General features: G+C 41.4%; 1 protein-coding gene across 6 annotated transcripts; it reads left to right on the top strand.

The window, feature by feature from the left end:
- Positions 1-103: 103 nt before the first annotated feature.
- PLEKHA8 (pleckstrin homology domain containing A8) lies at positions 104-25,496 on the top strand. 6 transcript variants are annotated; one of them, XM_015853709.2, is made up of 15 exons: positions 104-261; positions 4,576-4,664; positions 7,757-7,873; positions 8,488-8,643; positions 9,591-9,715; positions 10,348-10,506; positions 11,283-11,323; positions 12,038-12,195; positions 14,147-14,300; positions 14,705-14,790; positions 15,467-15,525; positions 16,615-16,745; positions 17,305-17,375; positions 18,681-18,742; positions 19,626-25,496. In XM_015853709.2, the coding sequence occupies exons 2-15, from the start codon at positions 4,640-4,642 to the stop codon at positions 19,821-19,823; spliced, it is 1,542 nt and encodes a 513-aa protein (XP_015709195.2). In that variant the 5' UTR covers positions 104-261; positions 4,576-4,639; the 3' UTR covers positions 19,824-25,496. The 6 variants fall into 6 exon arrangements, with proteins under 6 accessions (XP_015709195.2, XP_015709198.2, XP_015709194.2 ...); XM_015853712.3 differs by lacking the exon at positions 4,576-4,664 and having other exon boundaries at positions 19,630-25,496; XM_015853708.3 differs by lacking the exon at positions 4,576-4,664.

The following is a 25,496-nucleotide window of genomic DNA, read 5'->3' as shown; positions in this document are numbered from 1 at the left end:
CGGAGTTGCGATTCTCGGAACGTTTTACGCAACCGTAGCGCTGCGGGGCGGTTCTTTGGGTGCGCCCTGCGCTAGAAGCGTAGCGGCGGGGGCCGTGCCGCGCAGGGCGGGCGGTGCCCCGCTATGGCCCTGGGTGCCGGCAGGAGCGGCGGGCGGCAGCGCCCAACGGCGTGAGCGAGCTGGGGGCCGGCCGTGCTGCATGGGGGCGGGAGCCGGGCGCCATGGAAGGGGTGCTGTACAAGTGGACCAACTACCTGAGCGGTGAGTCGCTGCCCCTCCGGTCCGATGGGGAGGCAGCCGTGTCAGCAGTGCCTCCCTATACCCGGGCGCTGGATCCTGGGTAGGGGGAGCGAGGCGGGTCGGCTGTGTTGGGGTATTGCTGCCGCTCTGCCCCTTCACGCCTTATGGGCTCTGAGTGTGGGTTCCTTCGTTATTAAACGCCCTTATGTTGTGGGATTTGTGCAGCGGGAACAGCCGTTCTCGGCTTTCCGTGCGGTTTGCGGTGTTATTAGGCATTACCCCGTCGTTTGTAAGAAATCCTATATCTTTGTTATGACCTACATGTTGATAGCGAGAATGTTTCAATTAGGAAATGAACTGGGTTTACCATGGGCAAAGGTTGGAATGCTCAGATTGCCAACTGAAACACGGATTAACTTGCCTTTCTGCTCAAACAAGTTACTTCGTTTCATAATAAACACATTTGTTTGCTTTATTGGAGATTAGGATAACGTGAGTTAGTGTTGATTGATTTCCGCTTGGAGATAGGTTTTCTTCTGGTGTTAAACCTCAATCCCTGTTGTGATTTATACACATAGGTTCTCCAAGCTTCCTCTGAGTGTTTGGGCCTTAGAATTTAGACTTGTTTTATCTCCCGCTACAGTGGTCACCAAACAGTGATTTCTCAATGTCATTGTTACTATTTTGTTTTTAAGGTCACGTATATTCTCACACTTACAGAGGTGCAGGGATTGGGAGGGACCTCCAGAGACCATCTGGTCCAACTCCTCTGCTAAAGCATGTTCCTTGGAGTAGCTTTGGATCAGATGCTCTTTTCTGTGTCTCATCCTTAAGATTAAACCTTAAGAGATTAAACCTAAGGAGAATGGGGCCCTTTGCATGAATGGTTGCTAAAGTGTTAAGTGCGGTAGAACTTTTTCACTTGACAGATATGTGATGTCTCAGCAAACTTCCTATTACAAAACCTTAAACACTGGATATCTTAAATCTTGAAGGCACGTAAGTTAGGCAGCTTCAGCCAAGTCTGCCATCAAAGCATGCAATTTGATCTTCAAAATTCCTACATTTCATCCTTTGCCAAAACTCTATCTCGGTTAGTGTTGCTTGGTGAAAGTTTGAGGCTTGTTGTAGCCAGCAGTCTGAGTGCTAAGAGCATCACCCTGTACCTTCCCTATGCCTCTTTGGTCCTCCAGCTTAGAGCTGTCTGGCATGGACAGTGTCAAAGGAGACTTCTGGCTGCGAAGCTGTAATGTGTAATGTGTCCCAAACAAGGGGGGGATGCTGATTGCAGAACAGAGAAAAGTAGAGAGCAGAGATGGATTGCACACTCAGGCTCTTCACTTCTGCTTAGAAGCTGCCTCCCACGTGATGCTTCTGCTGAAGTCAAGCTGCAAGTCACACTTCTTGTTAATCATGCTGATTAATACAATACATTACTTTACTCTTTGGAGATTGCCTTGTAAAAATAAGCTGGGATTTTGATTTCTCACGAGGTTTATAGAACGAGCAAGCTGCTGTTATCCAAAGGGAAATAGGGTGGAGTCAAGGAATACCTTCCTTCAATTATGTGTGTATCAGCTTAGCACTTAGATTGATTTTTCTACTGAAATTCAATTAAGTTCAGATCTTCAGCATAAGGCACGATTTACCTGGGTTAACTGGCCCCAGGCAGGACTGAGGCTGACTCTGGAAGGGATGGGATGTATCAGGTCTTGGCTTGTGGATCAAAGGCAGCTTAGTCATTAGAAAGGAAACTGCTGACTGCCTCCACTGATTTGCCTAGCATTCTTTATATTGCCTAGCGTTCTTTATATGCTCAGGGAGGCGGCTTTGATTGGTTTTACTTTTTGTAACCTTTTCCTGGTGTTTAAACATTCCCTTTGCTGAGTAACTCTAACCCTGCCTAATTCATCTTCCTTGAGGCACCCTCACATTCGTGCCACTGTCGGTGATGCTGCATCGCACCACATACCACAGCTGGCTCCTCTCATCCGCCTTTATGGGTTTTTTTCACTGTAATCGTATTATTACGCTCCGAATTCTTTGCAGTTTGTTTCAAGATGCACAGAGCCAGCACCAAGCAGTGGATTTTAGGCTTCATGTAAAGCTTGAAGTTACTTTTGTCTCTAATGATTCAGACTTCCCTAAGCAACTTGAGGGGAAGCTTTGAAACTTAAATGAATGCCCTTTCAAATGTATAAAGCTATGGATGCGTAGATCTGTGGATCTTTGGATGGCACTGCTTAGAGTGAGTCTTTGATTTGTATATTTAAGAAATCTAGTCTTTCAGAACGGGGCATACACACACGTCTATTCAATACAAAGCTATGAAAAATGAAGTTCTCTGTATCTAGAGATGGAGGAAGTAATTGAAAACTGCACATTAAGTAAACATTTGGTTCCCAAAAGCTTTTGTTTATCATTTTTTCCCCCTCTTTTTGGCTCTGGTTATAGTCCAGCTTCTGGCTGCATGAAATGAGAAGGGCGACTGACCGTGGCTGCTGTCAGGCTGGGTGTTAGTCCTTGCATTTTGTGTAGCTGTTTGTGTGATTTGACCTTTCCCATCCATTCCCTGCAAGGACACCTCCCTCACTGCCCTGCTTTTCTTCATGCAGCAGTCTTGCTTCTGTGATACCTTTAAAGAAACGAGCGCCGTGCTTTGCAGCAGAGAAGTTGGATGAGGCTGCAGGAAAGGTGTCTCCTCTCTCCTCTGTAGGTGAGGGGAGCTGCAGAGCAGCGCAGCACTTCCCACCAGGTATGCTGCAGTACCGGTGCCTCTTCATTCTGCCCTTCTGCACGGGAATAATAAGTGATCACAGGAGCACAAGCAGGAGGTGGGGCAGAATGATGGTAGAGATTGTCTTGTGTGTTTTGGTTAAGTCATCGCGTTGACTGCGGTTAGCAGGTTAACCACAGCACAGGTCACAGACAGAAGCTGGGGAAGTGCAAACAGAGGAGGGGAATCCCTCGGAGCTTTTGATAGGTGAATGTTTTGTTGCTTAGGATGACTTAAATTAGTGCAGATTAGTGAGCAGATTTGCTGCGCTTTTGCCTCCATCACTCTCAGCAATCAGTTCCATCTCTGCCCTTTGTCCTTTCATCGTCCCTTTTAAAAATGCCTGGTTGCTGGGCTGATACTCTCCATTCCTCTCAAGGGTAGCTAGGTGTGGCCGTAGAGCTCATTTGCAGGTATGCAGGTAGTTGCTCTGTGCAGGCAGGTTGCTTTTCTGGTGCTGTGAGTATTGTGCTAACAGTTATGTTTGGAATGGGGCTGGATTTTGTGGGACTTCTAGGAGAAAAAGCATTTGGGAGAAGGTCGCTGTGGAAGCCTTGGAAGGCTGTATGGAAAGGCAGCAGTTCTGGTGCACGTTACTTCTGTCAGGATAACCCATTACCTGTGTTGCTTCTTCAGGGGAAAAGGGAAACTTTCAAGCTTTGTCTATGCAAAATACTCCTATTCTAAATGCTGTTCCTGAGTGATAGCATTAAATATGTGGACATGAGAACTGAATGTAGTCTTCTAAGAGGTAAAAGAAATCAATTCTTGGTTGGAAGGGACCTCTAGAGATCATCGAGTCCAACCCACCTGCCAAAGCAGGTTCCCTACACCACGTCACACAGGAAGGCGTCCAGGCGGGTCTTGAATATCTCCAGAGAAGGAGACTCCGCCACCTCCCTGGGCAGCCTGTTCCAGTGCTCCGTCACCCTCACTGTAAAGAAGTTTTTCCGCACATTTGTGCGGAACTTCCTATGCTGTAGTTTCATCCCATTACCCCTAGTCCTGTCCCCACGCACTACTGAAAAGAGACCAGCCTCACCACTATGGCTCCCACACCTCAGGTACTTATAAACCTGGATCAAGTCCCCTCTCAGCCTTCTTTTCTCAAGGCTAAACAGACCCAGTTCCCTAAGTCTCTCCTCATAGGGGAGATGCTCCAGGCCCTTCACCATCTTAGTGGCCCTCCACTGGAGTCTTTCCAAGAGATCCCTGTCTTTTTTGTACTGGGGAGCCCAGAACTGGACACATGACAGACCTTATTTTCTTCATCATGGGAAGGCAGGCATTTTGTAAGTAACAGTTACATGATAAGAAGATGGTATATTCTGGGCAATAGATGCTACCTGAACAATGAGTTCGGGTCTAAGAAATCCAAGGATTATTTATTGTGTATGTTTTTCTAAAGACTTATGTTGAAGCTCATGAAATTAGTAAGCGTAAAGTATTAGAAGATTCTCCTGGGATGCAAGTAGTAATAAAAGCCTGTGTGTCTTGCCTTTGTGCCTTTCAGAAATGCAACTGGAATTGGCATCTTTTAATTGCAGCTTGTTTTCCAGGTCATCAGTTTGACTTCCTGACTATGTAATTCTCCCATCTGGTTTGGCTTTGTGGATATCTGACATGATCTACGTGTCTTCAAATGTGGGTTAGTTTGTTTTTTGTTTCTCCAGGCTCGGCTCTTTGGAACCAGAGCTTTCTGGAGTCTGAATTGTGTAACATTAAAGTTTGAATTCTGCCCAAATATCAGCTGTCTTATCAAGAAATGTCAAGTTTACTCAGCAATAGCCTCATCCAGACTTCCTGAAGTGTAGTGATGGAAGTTCTCTCAGACCAGGGAAACTGCTTGAATGTTTGTTTCTGTAGTGAACAATATTGGGTCTTCCAGGCTCTGCAGGTACTAACTTCAAGCTTCACAAAGTGTGGCTTGTATTTGGACCGTAACCAGCATCTGTTGGGTGTTTATTTTTAACAACCCTGTGCCTCTGCTGTGGAAGCAGGAGCTACATTTTTGTCCTGCCTGTACCCCAGCAATGTGAATGGGCTCAGTAAATTCTATATTGTGTTAGTGCTCTCACCAGAGGTTTGGCTTTAGCTTTCTATCTCACATGAAGCCTGCGTTCCAGCAATCTCAGTAACCCTGCTTGAGTTTGTGGGTAGAGAATAAAACCGAATAAAGCCAACATTTGTGCTCATGGAAATATCTTTCTGCTGCTTTTTCTTTGTCATTTTCTTTCTCTGCCCTTTGCTTGTCTGTGAATGCAAAGCGCCTGTAGTTGAAGATTGTATCCCCATTGCACTGTCCGGGATTTGTCAGACACGTGCTATTTTTAGCTGGTTGTTTAGGATAACCTTCCGGTGGCATTGAGAACCAGGTGGTTACAGCATCTTCTGACAGAATCCTGCTGTGATTGGGGTTTTTTTATGGTTTACTTTTACCAAAGTGCATTTTTATTACATTAGTGATTGTGCTCAGAAAATAGATGCTGCTCAAGTGAACAGTTGTCCCACCTTTGTACTTTTAATGCCTTCTTAATAAAGAAGAGTCAGCTTCTGCAATGCAAGACAGATAATTGCTAATACTGCAGATGAACCCCAAACAAACAACCCTCAACAAAATATATTGACTCATGACATTTTTAACCCACATCTGAAATGATGGGGCAGGGTGCTTGGTGTGTTGGCTAATTGATAGCTATGCCTTCGATTGATGAGATGCAATTTAGCAGAGCATCAGCTGCATGAGCAAAGCTGAAATAGTCTGTGTGCACCAGCAGGATCTCCTGAATTAGAGGCTTGTATTGACTGTGACACTGTGTTATTTAAGGGATTGGATCTTTGCCATCAAGTGTCTGAAGCAATGAACTGCTTCTCTCTGCTGAACAGTCACCTCCTTTTTTTTCTGTGAGCTCCTCCATACAAATAATGATTTCAGGATAGTTTCTTTATTTTGGTGACGAGACAAATAAAAACCAAACTTGTTGTTTTCTTTTTAATTATTTTTTCTTTTTCTCGATGTTTCAATCTTTGTAATTTTTACCATTCAAGCAAAATAAAGAACCTTTGAGAATGCTTTGGCGTTTACAACGCTTTATATTCTTCTAGAAAAGAGTGGAGGAGCTTTAGAAGACTATGAAGAAGGCTTTATGTTACATTTTTTTCCCATTTCCCCTAAGGTTTGGTAATGTATAGACCAGGCTGTCCTTCCTGCTGTGCCACTGCTTATACGCAAAACAAAACCTATCTCCTACTATTTGCCCGGGGCTCTGGGGCTTTCTAAGGGTGAACCATGCTTGGCTACAGCATTGGCTTAAAGCCATCTGGATAAGAGCAATCACTCAGAATCACAGAATTGTAGGGGTTGGAAGGGACCTCTAGAGATCATCGAGTCCAACCCCCCTGCCAAAGCAGGCTCCCTACACCATGTCACACAGGTAGGCGTCCAGGCGGGTCTTGAATATCTCCAGAGAAGGAGACTCCACCACCTCCCTGGGCAGCCTGTTCCAGTGCTCCGTCACTCTCACTGTAAAGAAGTTCTTGCACACATTCATGCGGAACTTCCTATGCTGTACTTTCATCCCATTACCCCTAGTCCTGTCCCCACGCGCTACTGAAAAGAGACCAGCCTCACCACTATGGCCCCCACACCTCAGGTGTTTATAAACCTGGATCAAGTCCCCTCTCAGCCTTCTTTTCTCAGGGCTAAACAGACCCAGTTCCCTAAGTAACTCACTCCTCCTAGGAGATGTGCTCAGACTCTTGGGTGCTGGGTGCATGGTGGCTGTGTTTTTTCCATTTACATTGCTGACCCAGTGTGGAACATGGGTATCTCAGCTCTGGCCCTGGGCAGAGCAGCTTGTTGCAGCTCAGGCTTGAAAGCTGATTTGCTCCAGTGACGTTGCTCTCTTACTTATTCTTAGGTTAATGAGCTTTTAGTTTTTAATTAGAAATAAATGATGGCTGCTTTGTCTTGTTTGTTTATATATTTTCATGCTGGAGTAGTGCTTCCAAAAGAGGAAAACAGAAGGGATAGTTTAGTTCTGAAGTTGGGAAGCAGGGTGGGCAAAAGCAATGCACAAAACTATTTGTTTTAGTCTAGCCTGGTGTTTTCATTGTTCTCTTGGAATGGATCCAGAAGTGCAAGTTACTAATTACAGGCTGCTTTTTATAGGGGACAGCGTGGGAGTTTCATGAGCTATTGAGAAAAGCTTTGTTGAAAGACAGCTTTCAGAAATCAGTGTATCCCCCTCTTTTTCTTGGTTTAAGATCTTGCCCTTTGCCTCTGAAGGTAGTTGGACTGGGCCTTTCTGAAGGGCCTTTCTGAAGGGAAAATACAGAAGACAAGACAGCTGTGGTAGCTTCTGGAGAGCATGAAGGGGTGGATTGAGGAACTGTGGGTGGAACTGAGAGATGGTGGACTGACAAGGTGCTTTGAGGAGAGAAAGAGTCCGTGATACCATGCTAGTATAACTACTGAAAATGGCATCTCAGGAACATACCTCCGGAGTGTAGGTGACAGCCTTCAAGTCCATCTGCCTGCAGGAAGGATGTGTAATTGCTGGCAAGCAGTGGTTGTAGAGTACAGCATCCAGACCTGTCACAACGTTACCTGTTCAAACAATTTATTTTTCCTGGGGGAACCAAGAATCTCTGGGGCCTAATTTGCAGCAAGTTGTGAATTAGAGAGGTGGTGTAGCTGCAGGAGGTGCAGTAACTGAGAAATGCCATTTTGTCTTTTAGGCTGGCAGCCTCGTTGGTTTCTTCTCTGTGGTGGTATCTTGTCCTACTATGATTCTCAGGAAGATGCCTGGAAGGGTTGCAAAGGAAGCATCCAAATGGCTGTGTGTGAAATTCAAGGTAAGTCAGATGCAATGATGCAGTTGCACAGGGTGTGGCTAATAAGCATATATTGCATTTGAGGTAAGATTTCGGGTCGTGAGAGCTATTTGTGCTCTTATCTTGATGTTATGTTTTTCTAGTAACTCAGGAACTTGATTTATATACAAGTTTTTATTCTGTAGTATTTTGAAAATGTTAGAAGAGCTGCAGGTTTCTTATACAGTGGATATTCTACATGGAGGTGTGTCACTGTTCTTTCATGAGCCATGGTGGAGGAACACCAAGTTCAAGTGACTCCTCCTGTGCACACAGTGCTAAAACTAGAAATACGGGTAAAGAACTTTGATACTGCTCACTCAAATGGGTTTGCTGTCCATGGGAGGAGCGGCTCATAAATGCTACTGTACTGATTGCAAAGCTGTCTTTCGTTACCTTTTGTCCCACACCTGAACACATGTCCTGTCTATTCCCTTGCTCAGAAGAGAAGTAATAAAATGACTGTGGGGGAGTTTTGAGGCTATAGATTCCTACTCTCCCATCAGGGTTTGACCTGCCACCTAGCATATCCTTTGGGATATTCAGTTGGGCTGGGAAGGGTGGAGGAGCTGGCCTGAAATCTGTGTTGCTTTTAGTTCATCCTGCAGATAACACACGAATGGACCTGATCATCCCAGGGGAACAATATTTCTATCTGAAAGCGAGAAATGCAGTTGAGAGGCAAAAGTGGCTGGTTGCACTAGGAACTGCGAAAGCCTGTCTGACAGACAGCAGGACTCAAAAGGAAAAAGGCAAGAAATCCCTTCTGCTGTCACATTTGCTGTTTATTTCCCTGTCCCTAGTAGATGAAACACAAAGATGACAAAATCAGTACTTGATCACCGTGTCCAAACTGGGCTTCAGGCCTCTGGTGCTGATAAACACCGAGATGTGGTAGCTCTAGATAGCGATGTCAGGCATTAGCTCTCACTGCAGGGATTTGAATACTTCTCCTTAAAACATTCTGTGTATAAGTATTTTGAAAACTGTGCTGATGGCTTCTGCGAATACAAGATGTGTACACAAAATGCCATTAATACAAGACAAAATGTCTTTATTTAGGGGTGATTGGGCACTGGAACAGGTGGCACAGAGAGGTTGTGGAGTACACTGTTGGCAGTATTCAATACCTGTCTGGGCTTGACTCTGAGCAACCTGCTCTAGCTGTCCCTGCTTTAAACAGAGGAGTCAGACTAGCTGATCTCTTCTAACCTCAACTGTTCTATGACTCAAAAATAGACATTAAGTTTTGTACTTGAAAGTAGATGTCTTTTCTCTCCAGTGTTTTCTGCTTAGAAGGTAGAATCCCAGTCCTTTAACTCACAGTGTAATTGTTTGGTATTTAGTGAAAATGAACAAACAAAAATACAGTATGTAGGGATTTAGTCTTATTTATAAGGTCCGATGAGGTTAAACATTGTCTACTTGTTTTGTTTTTTTCCTGTGCTGTAAGCCTGGGATCATGCTGATCCTGCCCATGGCATCAAATAGTGAAACATATTTATCAGTCACAAGTGTAATCTTTGGCCAACCCGGCTCATATTTTTGAATTTATAGAAAATGTTTTGAAACACGGTAGTATTCATTGAATTAGATCGGATTATAATGTCTCAGCAGCTTTACAAAATCACATACTGCAAGATGGATACACTGAGTTCAATATTACATTTTTTATTATTATTTTTTTTTTCATTTTTAGAGTTCACTGAAAACACAGAAGCCTTGAAGACTAAAATGTCTGAACTTAGACTGTACTGTAACCTTCTTGTTCAGCAAGTGCATAAAACTAAGGAAGCCAGCATTTCTGCTGGATCAGAACCAGAGGTACAGCTCTATTTTTGGTGTAGACCTCTTCTATAATGAATTAAGTTTTCTGAACTCTTCTGGTTAGCCAGTGTGGTATTTGTTCACACTTACTGTTGCACTGTCTTTCTGTTGAGGACCTGTGGGCATACCCACACAACAGTTCTTGTTTAAATGAAGTAATACTGTGTTGTTGTTGACAGTGTGTTACTTCATTCTGTGTGTTTTTCAATTGCAGTAATTTATTTTATTTTTTTTTTTTGCTTGTGGGATTTTTGAAGTTACTGTTATCTTGAGATTATTCTCTCATTCCTTCACTTTCATTTCCCTTGTCAGTGATACTACTGGAGTATTACTATTGAATACATCAAGGCTTACATTTAATGTGGTTTTTAACATCACAGTTGTGTAACATAAAAGGCATAGATGTTAAAATACAAGTCTACTCTGCTTGTTGTAGAGAGAAACTGACAAAAGAGGCAATGCTATAAAGGGGCATGGGCTCAGTAATATGGGATGCCGGTTCTCTCAGCAGCTGATGCTTTGCCAAACAGCAATCATGACTGTAGCAGTTATGGGCTTTGTAAATGTTAGCTGATCCAAGCTGACCTTCTGTGGTGTGTCTGTGTGTTCCGATTGGTCTATTCCTACAGAGTGGGATTGATGTGGGAGCTCTGTTGAAATCAACCTGTGACACCTTCCTGAAGACTCTTGAAGAATGTATGCAGATTGCAAATACTGCCTTTACTTCAGAGTTACTACATCAGACCCCTCCTGGGTCCCCACATTTAGCAGTTCTCAGAACAAACAAGGTAAGGACCAGTATCCTTTTCTATCAGTTTTGGTGTGGGAGGTGCCATTTCTTAAAGTAACATTTCTGGAAGCAGGCAATTAGTTAATTTTTATTTTTATTTTTGTGGCCAATCTCTTAACTTTTAATGATAGGTGAAAGCTATTAACCATTAACTTCCAGGGCCTGATCCAGCTGCAGACAGAGATGTTTAAAATACATTGTGGGAGCTCACAGCAATTAATACTCCTGAGTTACTGCAGCATTGCACCTGTCTCAACATGCCAACAGGGGCTGATGAGCTTATCTTTTTAATGACCATCTTGAATCCATAACTACAAATGTAAAATGGCAGCATCTCTGGCAAACAGCAGGTTAAGGTGCATGTAGGGTAGATTCTTCACTGCATCTGGGAAGTGAGTTCACTTTGCTGTATCTGGTGCCTGGCTTTGTGTTATCCAAGTTTTTCAGGTATTTTTTTAAATAAAGAAAATGCCATTGCAAGGAGAACACTTTGCCCTAGTTCTGTACATGTGCTGTATATTGTCTCACTCACATGGTATTTGCTAGATAGCTAGATGCTGAAAGAAGCAATCTTTTTTCTTTTGTGTTTTTTTTTTCTTTCCAGTATAATAACGTTGTCATATTTTTCATATTTCTCTATATGTTGCTTTTGGGCCTATGCCCACCTTTTCTGCTAGCTGCAGTTTGCATTTGTTAAAATGCAAAGTTCTGAAACACAGTACAGTCTTGTTATTATAAAGAGGATCTCCCCACTTACTTGCTCTTGTCTTACAGATAAAACACTCAGTCTTGTCCAGTCACACCTCAACAGAAAGGTATAGTAAATCTTTACTATAAATCTTTATTTAAACTGTTTCTGACAGTGTCTGTTTTTTCCATGTTTTTATTCTGATATTACCAGTAGTGAGTACAGGTAGAATTATATTGCTCTAAGTCATATACTTGGAAACAGGTGAAACAAAAAGGAGTTAGCTCGTCCCACTTCATGTCTTTTCTTCCTCAGCATTTTCCCTTTTATTTTTCTCCTCCCCAGCCATCTGTGCAGCTTCCTGGCCAGTCAGCAGCCATCTCTTTCTACCTCAGTACCCTTCCCTACGTCTTAGGTTCCACTCCATAAGCTCATAAAAGTATTGATGGAGGGCAAGCTATATTACTTATGGCAAGAAATATTATGAAATGGCAAGAACTGTCTTTATATGTTACATTTATGGTATTCAAGAGTACTAACACAGGGATGGTTTTTGGTTACAATACCTGCCCGTGATTTCCATTTTTTGTAATCACTTTTTTGATTGCATAAAGATCATTGCCAGTACATTTGGTATTCTGAAAACTGACATTGTTAATATGCATCATACTTGGTGTGGTTAGGTGGCCTGATTCCTTCTATTGTTGTAGAGAAGTTATTTTTCTCAGAGCAGTCTGTGACAGCATGTAATTTCTAGCAACTGTTTTTCCTGTATTGTTATTTGTGTGTTTTTATAAGAAGTACTGTTTCATACTAAACATTATCCCTTCACTTTCTTCAGACAGATGGAATTGAACCCTTGTGAAAATGGCTCTGTAAAAGCAGAAAATAACCAGCTGGAGCAAACCCTTATAAAAAGTCTAGCATGCTTAAACTTGGAAACAAATGAGGCGAGCAGTGATGTTTCTGTTGAGGATCACATCAAAGAAGATTCGGCAGGTAAGTATGTGTACCATCTTTTATCCATCATTGTCAGTTCTTTCAGTATGAGTGGAGGGTGGTGTAGGCTGCCAGTGAAGGTGCTGCTGATGTTTTGCTTCCTAGGAGAGAGAATGTCAGTGTATTATAGTCTGATATCTGCCCGTTGTCAAGTCTTCTCAGTGTAGTTCTTTCCCTCATTGATAGTTATCTCAGGATGGAATGGGGAAGAAATAAAAAGTTCTTTTTTGGGGCAGGTGCAGGTTCCTCAAGATGCTGTTTGACATGAGCACTGATATGTTCTGGGAGAGCATGGGCTCTTCTTGATCTGTGGACAAATATTTAATTCCCTGAGGCTCTCTGCTGGGAAAACCAGTACCTCTGCTAGTATATAGGGTTGCGATGTCAGAAAGGAGCATAGAAGTTTTAGGTGCCTATATCAGAGTGGTTGACCTTGTAGTTGTTAAAGATTGCACTGACAAATATTTATGGAAAACAAAACATTTTTTCCTTCCAACAGAGTATATTAGAAAGCACCTACACTTCCTAGTCTGATAAGAGGTGTCAGCCCCCAGTATTTTTCCCAGCTGCCTTGAAATCAAGCCTATGAAAATCTTCTCTTTGATTTCCCTTTACATTTGGAGTACTATAACCTTTCTGCACCTCAGAGCTGTTGCTCTTTTGTCACCTACGGCTTACTTATTAGATAATTTCAAAAGACCCTGGTCCTTATGCATGGCACTCCTGCGGAGTCACTGTGGACATGAGCTGTTTCTTTACTCTCTGTCTCCTGTGTCTTTTTGCATGACAGATCAGTGACATCCTTCAAACTCTAGTTCCTTACCAGAGTTTATATGCTTGGAAATGAGGCAGGGATATAGTAATGGCTGAAGTCTTTTTCTCTTTTTCCCTTGGGGATCATGGGTGAAGTCTCTTAGCTGCTGTTCTTACCAGATGTGAATGGTTCTTTTCACCCAGCACACATTCCAAGCTTATTTAGTGGTTCTGCAAATCACTGGGATTGCTGCAAACTTGCTTTCAGGCTATCTTCCGAGGAAGAGAGTTTGTTACAGCTGAATCTCTTCTGCCAGAAGCTCAATTTCACTTCAGGTCTATAAATCTTCACTGGCAATGACAAGTATTCCTTTCCTGGAAAGACAAGTTCCCTGAGAAATTTGATGGTGTGGCAGTAGGATGTGCTTTGGCACATGGCCTGTACACTGCGGGTACTATGAATGTACATTTTTGCCTCTCAAATTATTATCAGCAGTTTTCTATGGGGTCAGGAGATATTGCCATGCATGGATGTGACCTTTCCTTGGATATATAATACTTATCTAAGTTTGGCTTTGTAAGTGCTATTGTAGTCCTCCATATGAAGCAGATGCACTTGTCCCTAAAGGAGATTTAAAATAAACAATGCTGGGGAAAAAGACAACACAGTCTTTTTCTGGGAAACTTCAAGGGTACTATTTCAAATCACAAGAATGTAGCAACCTTTAATATCGTAGCACTACCCACCTAAACAGGCATTTTACTTACCAAGAAAAGCAAACAAGTCAGTTTCTGAAAATGGGCAGTGCTGCTTATCAATACTGGGGAATCTATAGCTGGGTGACAACTATTTTCCTTCAAACAGATGAGTCTGTACTGAACTGTGTATAATGGTTTTTTCAAAGTTCTTCTCTACTTAAGGTTATCTTTACTGAGGATGCATGAGTTTGCTGAGGTTGCAGCCTGGTGCTTGGTTTGGCTGATTAAAAATAGTGGAGAGGGGACTGGTCTAAGTGTTGTCTTAGCTGAAAGCAGTGGAAGTGTGGTATCATAGTGCTGGCAGGGAAAACACATGATCAGTTGTCTTATTGCCTTCCTTCAAATAGGACGCTTCATGAGGAACAGTAACAATAGCATAGGAATGTGGCTGTTTTCTTTCTCTATTTACATTGTTCTTTTGTTTCCTTTTGAATTTAAGGCATAAAGGAAGATGGAGAGAACAAGCTGCAAGCTGTAGAAAGCCTCAATGCCCACAAGTTTCTGCAGTCAGAAACAAGTTCTTTAAGTGGATTGACTCTGTGTGAGGAAGATGAAAATGGGTTTCCTACTTTCTTCAGTGTCATGAGCAATAGGTAGTACACGTTGCAGATTTAAATCACGAGGATGATAAAACTTTCTGAGCCTTTAATTGACTCATTTTCAAGTCTGTTCTCCCTGCAAAGTTTTATTTGCTGAAATAATGTGTAACAAGAATGCGTACAGCACAGAAATGGATGAGGATGCCCTATGTAAAATCAGTTGTACAGAGTGGAGTGAGAGGGCTTTTCCCTTGTTTGTAACCACGTGCTTCACATGCCACCAGATGTGTATTTTCTGCAGTCATTAAATGATTAAAAAAAAAGCCATGTTGGTGGTTTCATATGTATAAACTTGAATTCTGTTCAAATTAAGTAAGCGTGGAACAGTTCTGGTTTTTAGTTGTTACAGAAAAGACACTGTTAAAGTAACAATCTTTCTTGCTTGTCTCGGACACCAGGTTCAGTGATATTGAACTTCAGGAGGAAGAGGGCATACCAACAGAAGAGTTTCTGGAATCGTGTTATGCAATTGTACCTGTTCTGGGTAAGCAGCTTTTTGTCATGCTGTGGTGCATCTGAGTCCTTTTATCTGCCACCAGCTGGGAGAAAAGATGGATCAGCTGTTTTGGCAAATTTTTTACTTCTCTGAATTAATGTAATAGAAGCGGTTCCCTCCAGCAGAATTAATGTGACCGGTACTAGGAGATGTTTCTCATTCTTGCTCTTTATAGAGGATCCTCTCTCATTTAGACAGGACTCATGTATAGGCTGTCTGGAGATCTATGGCTGTGTCTGGAACAGTAATTTTTTTCCCCTTGAAAGAACAGCATGTAATTCCTTATGCATCCAGTACAGCTGTCTGCACACTATCAGCTGTACTATCTATTGTCACTCTTTGATTCTCCCCCCATGCCCCAAATAATTTCTGTTTCCATCTGGTGCAGTCCTTCACCTCCTTTGCCCTTGAATCTAACAGTGGGTATAAAGTCCTTGCAAGCGTGCATCCTGAAGACTTAGCATTTGAAAGTATGTGTATTTTAACACTTGTACCAGCCAATACAGATCTGTTCTCCACCAAAGAAAGACTTCATTTCATGTTGTTCTTCTAGTTTCACCTACTTTTTAGAGGGATTGTTAAGATAGTAGATAAAATTGTTACTAGGATGTGAGGACTGAAAAACGTAATAATTTTAAAGTATATACCCATTCTTTTTCTCTAGACAAGCTGGGACCAACTGTTTTTGCTCCTGTTAAAATGGATTTTGTAGGTAACATCAAGGTAACTGTTGATTCTTAACATTGCCTTTTTAAACAAAATATCTGCCTTAGCTGCCAGACCCCAAGAATTTCTGTCATAGTAGTCAATTCTGGAAGGCTTTATAGCATTTGATAGTTTTGCTATGTGCCAGATCAGGATGCTGAAATGTTCCTAAGCCTGTCTTTACAGTATATGTGTTTAGTAAATCCAACAGTTGTGCTGATATATAACTGATTGGCTGCTGAGTAAAATGTCTGTTACATATTCTACGTGACTTTAATTCTGGGCTGAAAAGATCATAAGTCATAATGTAGTGATATCAATACTAACTTTAGACTGCTGATCAAACAGGAAAGAAACACCTTTCCTCAGCCAAGAAGGAGCAAATTAGCTCATTAAGAACCAGTTTCTCAGCAGCTGCAAACTGGTAACGAATCCTTCAGCTTAGATTCTCCTGAAAGTTCTTCCAGCTCTAAGTCTGAAAAGGTTTGCTACTTGAGATGAGATGTATTCAAAGTGAGGCTCTTCATAGCTTTTTTTTTTTCAAGGATGAGGGGAAAAAGAAAAAAAGCAAAACATATCTCCTGAGTGTATGGTAAGAAGCACTGGAAGAATGGAGTTAAAAAGTAAATAAAAATGCAGAACCTTGACTGAGCCATTTGCTTTTGTTTGCATTCTGTGGTGGGCTCACAGTGGGAGCCAAGTCCTGGTGCAGGTAGAACCAGGCAGTGCTGTGGTGCAAGGCTGATCCAGCCGCTCTTGATTAGCCAGGTGTATATGGGGCTGTGTGCAGCCTTGGGGAGAGTGTGACATAAGCCTGCCAGCTACCCAACCACAGGATCACAGAATCACCAAGGTTTGAATAGACCTCTAAGATCATCCAGTCCAACCTCCCACCTATCACCAGTATTTCAAACCAAACCATGCCCCTCAGTACAACATCTAACTGACACATAATGAGCCTAAGAGGATGGAACTGATTGTAGAGAGGGTATCTGTAATATCACTTTGCAGGAAAGAATTATGATAAATAAGTGGAATGCGTGGGACAGGGTGCTGTTTGATCTTAAAAACATAAAGCTTTGCCTCTTGTTTTATTTTTTCCTCCAGAAAATAAACCAGAAATTTATAACCAACAAAGAAGAGTTTGATACCCTGCAGAAGATAGTGCTCCATGAAGTCAGTACGGGTGTAGCACAAGTTAGAAACTCTGCTACAGAGGCACTTCTATGGCTGAAAAGGTAACAGCTTTATATCTATTTCAGCTCTAAACAATCAAAGTGCAACAAAGGGTCAGCACAAGCTTATGTATATGGAGCAAACTATTTACTTTCACAGGCTCCAAATAAGTTGACTAGGCTCAAGATTAATGTATTATCTATAGTTGTGTCACAGCAACTATATCTAAAGACCTGAAAAAGTAATCACAGATGGCCTTTTTTTCTATAGGAAACAAACCAACAGAACAAGTTTCAGTGAAGACTGTTCCTGCTGGGACAGAACATCAGGCAGATCATTTCAGTCTTCAGCACAAATGTTTTAACAGCGTTTTTTTCCGTAAGCTGGAAGTGAGGCTGGAGGACATGGCTACATTTCTTTGTTCAGATTGAAAATGGTTCTGTAATTCTGAGTTTTATAAGCAGTGGGTGTTTAGCTGGCTCCAGAATATCCCTCTGATGTGCTTAAATGAGCAGCTGACTGTACGTTGACATTACAAAACCTACGGAACTTTACTGCAAACTGGGTACCTACTTTGTTATAAATATGATTTCTCTTTGTTTTGTTGTCTCATCCTGGCAGAGGCTTAAAGTTCTTGAAAGGGTTTTTGACAGAAGTGAAGAATGGAGAAAAGAATATCCAAACAGCTCTGAGTAAGTAACAGTTGCTTTATTCTTCACATTCTTCTGAATTTACATACTTAGCTGTTTTCCTTCTTGTTTTGAAAATGTTTTCTTTTCTTCAGTGATTAATAATGTAAATAAACTCCAAGACACAGCTTTTTCTGGTAATTTCTGTTTTTCGAAAGTGACAATCATCAAGCAGATTCCAAAATAACTGGTCGGTCTTGATTCAGTGCCAGATAAATATTTGCTTAATGGGAATATGGCTGGCAAGGGGTACAGACATATCTTAGGAGAAAAGTGCTTTGTCTCAACCCATTTTCTCCACTGGAATACAGTGAGAGCATTCCCACATTCACAGTTGCTGTTCTGTTTCTTCAGTTCCTTGAGAAGTTGGCCTCCATTTTTGTTGCTAAGGAAGAGAGTAGACTTGTCAATGCTATTTACTACACAGTACTTATTTCCCCCTTTCTTCTTTGCTCTTACTGCTGTATACCTTCCACATACATTGTCTCTTACTGTAAAGATAAAAAGGATATATCCGCCAGTCATTAGACTGGTAGATGATGAGTATTTCATATTGCAGCAGATATTGTGGCTGGCTTTTACTGACTTAATATGCTCTTCAAGAATGACTGTCTGCAGTTCTCTGAGCAAATATCCAAATGCAGCAAGAGATTATTTTGATGCAGCTCAGAGAGTCCATAACACGATACCAGATACTTAAAAATTAAAGTGAAAGCCAAGGATATTGAAGAATGGCAGTAACAAACTGGGAAAATAAGGCTCAAAGGTGTTCATTCTGTATATAGAATGTTTTCTATATGAAAGTGGAGTTATCGAGGAATATAAGGATCTTCATCCAAGGCTACACTTGGGGGCACTCACAAGAGGGGCACAGAGTTTCAAATGTAAAGAGAAGGTTCTCATTCAATATCTGAGTTAGCTGCCTAGACTGAAGCTGGCTAAACATCTGCCTATGGAATAATTTCACCCCATGTAACATTTTCTCAGACTTACACTGAACTAAGAACTAGATAGTAGAGGAAAAGTTAGTTGTGAAGCACAGCTAATCAAATAATTACCTTTGTCTTCCTGTCTGCTAGAATGCTTACTTGCCATGGATGACTTACAGGAGACTGACAGCAGAGCTGAGACCCCAGTGCAGAATCCTTTTTTTCCTTCCTTTCAGTCGTAACTTTAATGCTTAAAGCAATCATTTGCATAAAGTAGCAATAATATATCCTTGACTATTTGTTCCTAAGCTGTAATATCCCTTGGTGATACAAAGCTAAATACCATACATGTATCTCTTTTTTTTTTCTTTACTTTAAGACAATGCTTATGGAAAGACATTACGGCAGCACCATGGGTGGGTTGTCCGTGGCGTCTTTGCGGTAAGTGCTTTTCTTAGCTACTGTTAAAAGTGGGGATCTTGTTATTGAGAGCCTCTGTTGTTTTTAATTAATGTGGTATTAAAAATAGAAACATTAAAATAAGTAGGTTATTTTGTCAGATCTTATCCTCAGAGTGGAGTAGCTATCATGGTATTTAGCATTGAGCTTTCAGGGTGGAACTTGTTTTCTGGACCTGAAATAGATTATTTTTGCATGCGTATTGTTTTAATTGTGTGTTTTGCACTTCAGTCTTGCAGGCCTTTTAAAATAAATGAACTTTTGAGATTGATTACTTGAGGATTTATCTTTCTTTGTGTATGAGCATTCAAGAAGGGCTGATGTAGATTGTGACAGGAGTCAAATATATTGGCTCCAGTAGTTTATTTTTTGTCCAGTCTGCCGTCTCCCCCTTGTGTCTTTCCGTGGGAATTACTACTGAGATTATAATAAAAAGGAATGCCTCAGTCTACTGATCACAACTGAGATTGGGAGAAGCAGGAATACTGGGGAGAGTTTTCTAATAAGCATTTTGAGAGTGAGGGTTCAGTGCTGAAGTGTGTGATTCTGGGTTGGGAGCTTCCCTAACAATCTGGACTTACTTGGATTTTCAGTTTAATTAAACTTCTGTTGTTTGTTCTTTGCTATCACAAAATAGGATAAACTGACACTTCCTAAAAATCAGGCACTTCTGAGGATGTCTTACACTAAGGATCTACACAGAGATAATAAACAGTTTAGTTTCCTTATCAGTTAATAGACTTAACATATCCATGTACGTGTCAATGTATTAAATTTAGGCTATTTGAGTGTCTTAGAATTTTTTCACAGCTTCACTTGGGTTTATTTTCCTGTTCTGTTCTAAAAGCTTTGTTTCCTTCCCCAGTTAGCTTTAAGGGCAGCTCCGACATATGAAGACTTCGTAGCAGCTCTGTCTGTTGAAGACTGTGATCCTCAGGAGGAAACATTTTATAAAGCAATGCAGAGGGACCTCAACGTTTACTTACCAGCCATGGAAAAGCAGCTAAATATCTTGGACACTCTCTATGAAGTACATGGTTTGGAGTCAGATGAGGTGGTATGACTACAGTAAGACAGCGTCTTAAAACTTCAGGGACTGTGTCTGTTAACAAAGATTTTTTGGAACATCATTTCTGTTCGCTGTAGCTTTTCAGGTGGGAGAGGTGTGAGTGTTTGGGGGGAAGGGTATGTATGGTTTTTATTTCTTGTGCTTGTTTTGTGTTTAAATGCAGAGGTACCGTTTCGTTTTGGGTTATAACTATGTCTGTGATGAATGTTTTGGACTGTTTCTCACTTGCCTCACTCCCTGTTCCCTTCACCCTGTAAAAGTAACAGAGCAGAATTTGCCCTTTGCTTCCACGCTTTGTGTGGGAGCTGCACATGCAGCAGAGCAAGCACTGCTGGCTTGGACTATCCCATGCCCTGTGCTGCCCGCTCTAACGAGAGTTACTGTTACCTTGGTAGCAGGAGAGAAGTGTGGTTAAATGCCATCTTAACAGGTATGCAGTCAGTTTTTACCTTAATTTGGGTTGAAGCTTTTGTTTGTTTGTTTGTTTGTTTCTTTTTTGGTTAGTGCAGCATCTCTACAAATGTTAGAGATCTTCACCATGAGCACATGTAGCTGGTGATCTGAGCTTCCATAGGGAACCAGCCTTGGAAACTAGCTGTTGTGTTCTGTCCCAGCTACCTGTTTGTACCACATTTTCCCTTCTGGCTCCTGACAGTGAGCCATATCTAAAGGAAAATTCCCCTAGTGCCCTTCACAGCAAGAAGATGTTCCTGCCCATATTGCTTGAGATGAGCCTGCTGCAACATATATTGTGGTGCAGGAAGGAAAAGCGTGTGCATGACAAGAGGATGGAAGGCTGTGAGCATGGAATGCCATTCTGTCTGCACTGGTACCACCGTTGTTCCCTCTGCCTCATGTTGTCCCATTGCTGGGGCAGGTGACCCAGAATCTCAGCTGGCACAGAGCTACAGAGCCCAGACAGTTTAAACAGCATTTTACACATGTAACTGAAAATACATCCAACATCCTGGTTTACTAAAGTGTTTTTCTTTCTGTACTTTGGGTTTAGGATTTTTTTGAAATTAAATTCACACAAAAATGTATTTGTTTTTAAATTGAATACAGGTAGCAGTTGAAAAAGCAGGTTTTACTGAAGTCCTTAGGTTGCTATTATAGGCCAAGACTTCATGAAAATGGGCATGAAGTAGCAAAGCTTAGAGAGAGCTAGAATTTGTCACTGAGTTGTTGCTCATTATGCCATTTGCAGACCTTAAAATCTACAATTATGCAGAATTGGCTAGGAATGAAGAACGTACAATTTGCTCTTTCCCTCCTTTACTGATACAGATAAAAATGTGCTCCTAATAGCACTGTTGCTATTAGAAGTGATAAAGAAGTCCTTTTAGATAGTTTGTTATACATAAATGGGCATATGATGACATACATAAAAGGACAAAATTCCTGCTTATGTTGAAGATGAGAACACTGTGAGTTACTTACTACCAATTCACGTCATAAGTGGATTTCTCAGTAGTGACACAGGGCTTTGGATGGCTTTGTCCAAAGAGCTGAGTCTAACTCGTGAGGAAAGAAGGCTAATGCTAATGAGGTCCTTAAACTTAGTAAATCCTCATAAATACGGGAGAAGTTTTGTTGCCACCATACTCACAGAATAAATACTGGCTTTTGCTAAGCTGAAAAGCACATTCTGACTAAAATGAATGTACTGCAGGCCTGCTGCATCATTCTGAGAAAGCAGCCTCTCTGCATACATAATACTTGATCTTTTCTCAGGAGCCTAGCATTACAGGCTTGAAGAAAAGCATATGATGAGTGAAGAGAACACTTGGTGCGTAAAGCAAGATACTAGAACTGTAATTGGGCATTTTAGTATGACTTTCTTGTTTCCGTTGTCTTTTCTGAATTGTGCCTATCTATAGTCCGTACGTGTACCAGGATAGAATCAGAAGGATATGGGGTTTTATAGTTCTTGGAGTTTTCTTATTTTAATTAGTATATATTTATTTGAATATGAAGTCAAAACTTTTGACCAAAGCTCCATTCAATTATTTCTCTACTTGCAGCGCTAAAAATGGAGAGCCTGTGAGATATGACTGTCTGCTTCTTTGAAGTATGAATGCAAAAAAAACCCCATACCTACAGCAGAACAACCAGCTCTCCACCCCCTGTGGTTTCCTCAGCCTTTTCAGCTATTATGTGGGAAACTTTTCTGTAATAGGTCTTAGTGCCGTGATAAGGTAATAGAGACCGCATTGCCACAGAGTAGTGGAGTGTGTGGGGAGAGCAGGAAGAGATTGGTCTTCTCTAAAAATTAATAGTGAAATCACGATGAAAATTTACTTCCTTTTTTTTTCTGTAAGCTTTTTCAGTACCAGGAAAACAGATGTAGCACTTAAAGGCATTGGGCGTTTTTTGCTTTTGTTTCATTTGTTTGGCTTGGTTTTTTTCAACTAGTGAGAGAACCACTGGCTTGTTAGTAGCGTGCCAAGCACAGTATTTGATACAAGAAATAAAGGAGGTTTATTTCTTAAGCAAGGAACTAAACAGCTTCATTAGGCCACTAGTTCCAGCAATTACTAACATCTACAGTTCTTTATTTCTTCTAACAAATAGGAAGTAATCTGCAGTGCAAGTTCTGTAATTAGCACGGCATCCGCCCTCAGAGCAGGCTTGGGAACACTGTGTGAAGGTGGTGGCTTCAGGAGATGCTGGTGGCCATGTTGTTTAACAGAGAACGTGTAGAGATGGAACTGAGCAAGGTCACCTTGCTTTCAAAACCTGTGCTGCTTCGTGCGCTGTTCTTGCAGGATGTTGAGCACTTTTAAGACTTAAGAATCCTATCTTTCAAACCACCACTGAGAAATGCTGCAGCATGTTGCAAAACTGAACTCCAAGTTATACCTCGAAGGATGCAATAGACCACATTTGTTACGCATAAACAAATACACAGCTAGATAATTAATTTCTTATTTGGCAAGCATAGAAGAGGGTTCTAATTTTTAGAAACTGTACAGGACAAGCAGCTAACTTTGGCTCTCAAATTTAGAATTGGAGAAGAGGTAGGTGGTGTTTTGTTTATTTGGCTCGTTGATTAGTGGTGGTGGGTTGGGTTTCTTTCTCTTTGTTTAGTGGCTGACATTTATAAACAACTGACCTGTATACAGATAGCAGTCTATGTGACTCTCAGATAACAGCACCCTTGCTCTGTATACTCTACACGAACTGCTTTAATTTCTTAAACTTCACTGGTCTGAAGTTTTTGTGTCCCTTTCCTTTAGAAGTGCTTTCAGCTGTTTTCTTCAGTGTCCAACAGTTACATATTCTCAGGGATATTACTTAGCCATGGCAAAATAAGAGTAATCACAGCCTTACCCTAGGAGAGTCAGTCTGCTTTTTAAGAAATAAGTACAGCTGGGTATAGAACTCTGATACAGCTCGTGACATGGACAAAGTCTGTCCAGCTCACATCCTTGCTGAGACATGGTAAGTCCCAAAGCAACCTGAAAAATAGTGCAATCTAGTGCTGAATAATGGCTGTCAGCATATTTCAGTAGAGATTATCCACGCATCTTTGTAATACAGCGCTGTTGGCATTAGAGCAGAGCTCCTACATGGTTTCAGTCGAGTTCTGCTTAGCAATGGGAGGCTTTTATTTATTGTTATTTATTATGTATTTCTTTTTAAAACAAACTGTGTTTTGGAGCCCCCTGTGCTATTTTAAGACGCCGCACTCAGTTGCATACTGAAGTTCTCTGATGTTACAATTGTAGAGTATGAACTGCATACTCAAGAGCTTTAGCACTGAGGTCTCATTTTGTCCTGATACTGTTGTAGTATGGGTCTCCCTTCAACAAATGCACTAAGGACTGTATACCTTTGCTGACAAGCTTTTTGTAAAGCACCATCAGGATTAGGTTGCAGTTGTTTGCTTTAAAAATGTTTCATAGATTGAACATTGTCACTTGCTCGGCTGTCCATATAGAAGTATGCCCAAAATGTGCTCCGGTTGTTTTTTGATGCCCTTTGGCAAAGGGATGCGGACCACTATAGAGAATGGTACTGCCTGTGTGCTTACACTGGAGCCTTTCACCATCTCTTTTTATCATTGTTTCAGTTTTTGTGAAGAGCTTTAAAGACCCCTAAATTTTAGACACAAAAAACATCCTTAGCGCACTCCTGCCTTGTTATCTTTCCTCTTCCCCACTCGTTTCCCACCCCTTCCTTTCCTCCCATTTGCCAGTTACTTTACTGTCAGAACTGTTGCTGTCCAGCTAAAGCATCTCCTTAGCAGTGTGAAGTAAGAAGTTTTATAAGTCATTACATGAGAAACTTTGAAAAGCAGATCTGAACTGTGTGGCAAGGACAGAGCTGGATGGAGAATGTGCTGCTTTTCTTTGAAGCTTTGCCCTGGTTTGAGATGCTTTGCCAGGACAACCATGCCAATTTCACTGATGAAATTGAAATCAGAACATTTCACAGTTGGCAGCTCTACCTCTTATGAGTAAAAGCACAGGGTTTTGTATTTTTAATGGGCTTATTTCTCTTCTTTGCATGCATAACAAAGCAGAGAAGGGGGAGAGCTCATAACTGAATTCCTACCTTTTTGCTGCCTTCAGCAAGAAGCCCCTTAGTGAGCAAACCCTGCGCAGTTTGATGCTCTACATCACCCATGTGCAATGTGGACACCGGAGCACGCTCTCTGCCTCTGAGCAAACCCACTCAGGAGCTCATCCCACTCAGTTCACAGAAGGATTTAAGGACTTGCTTTGAAGTCTGAGCACAGGCGTATGTTTCACTGACAGATTTCTTACATTGGCGTGGATTTCTTCAAAATGTGGCCTTTAGTTGGCATCTGTTAATATCCCTTTCTCGGTGTAGCATTCCATGTGCGAGCACCCCGAATACTCTGGATGTGCTAAAGACTTCTTTTAAAACTTTGTATTGAGCAGAAATCAGGATATGGAAACAAGGAAGTTTCATGTTTGCTTACTTTATTGTGCATTGCAGCATTTAGGGGTCTCACCATTTGTTCTTCGATCCCTTCATTTAAAGTCATCTTGAAAGCTGGTGATTTTTGTCTACTTGAAACAAAGCAAGCAAATTGCATTCCAGAATATGGTGTCTGAGCCATTTCTGTCTTCTTGCATTTTTCAATCCAGTTTTGGGCATTCGTCTTATTAATGTCGAGCTGAGCTTACAGTGAGCCTTACTGAGATGTCAGATGAAGAGAAGGTATATTGCCTCACACTTTAAATTTAATTCTAAGGGCTTGCTCATGCCCCAGCAATCACCTCCACCAGTGTAAGCATTGCACAGATTTTGCTGTCATAAGCAGCTCAATCTTGAAATACTTTGGATTTTCCAATCTGCATCATCTCTCACGTGATACAGCATCTGTTTGTTTGGGTTTTTTTTGAGTAGTGTTAAGACCTTTACCCGACTTTTTTATTATTTCATTGTAATAAACTTATTTTAAATAAGCTTGTTTTAAAATCTCACTTCTTCCTTGCATGGATTTGGGTTTTTTTATTACAACAGAGGGCCTAAAGTGCTCTTCAGGACTGCATCTGTTCTAGGTACTGTGTGAACAGTCAAACAGTATGTTTCTGGTTCATAGAAACTGCCTGTGTGTATCTTTGTATGAAGAATGTTAACACACATGGAGCCTGTTTTGATTACAAGAATAAAAGCTGTATTGGCCATATA

This window comes from Coturnix japonica, chromosome 2 (assembly GCF_054131305.1).
Source record: "Coturnix japonica strain WE chromosome 2, WE-NBRP24, whole genome shotgun sequence".
NCBI lineage: Eukaryota > Metazoa > Chordata > Aves > Galliformes > Phasianidae > Coturnix > Coturnix japonica.
The sequence above is the reverse complement of the archived record's forward strand: the minus strand, read 5'-3'. Positions and strand labels throughout refer to the sequence as shown.

Bases quoted from the DNA above. Each gene is read 5' to 3' on its own strand.
- PLEKHA8 (XM_015853708.3), top strand. From the start codon at position 222: ATGGAAGGGGTGCTGTACAAGTGGACCAACTACCTGAGCG. The intron at 262-7,756 runs GTGAGTCGCTGC...TTTGTCTTTTAG, and splicing joins GTGGACCAACTACCTGAGCG to GCTGGCAGCCTCGTTGGTTT. The intron at 15,526-16,614 runs GTAACTGTTGAT...TTTTTCCTCCAG, and splicing joins ATTTTGTAGGTAACATCAAG to AAAATAAACCAGAAATTTAT.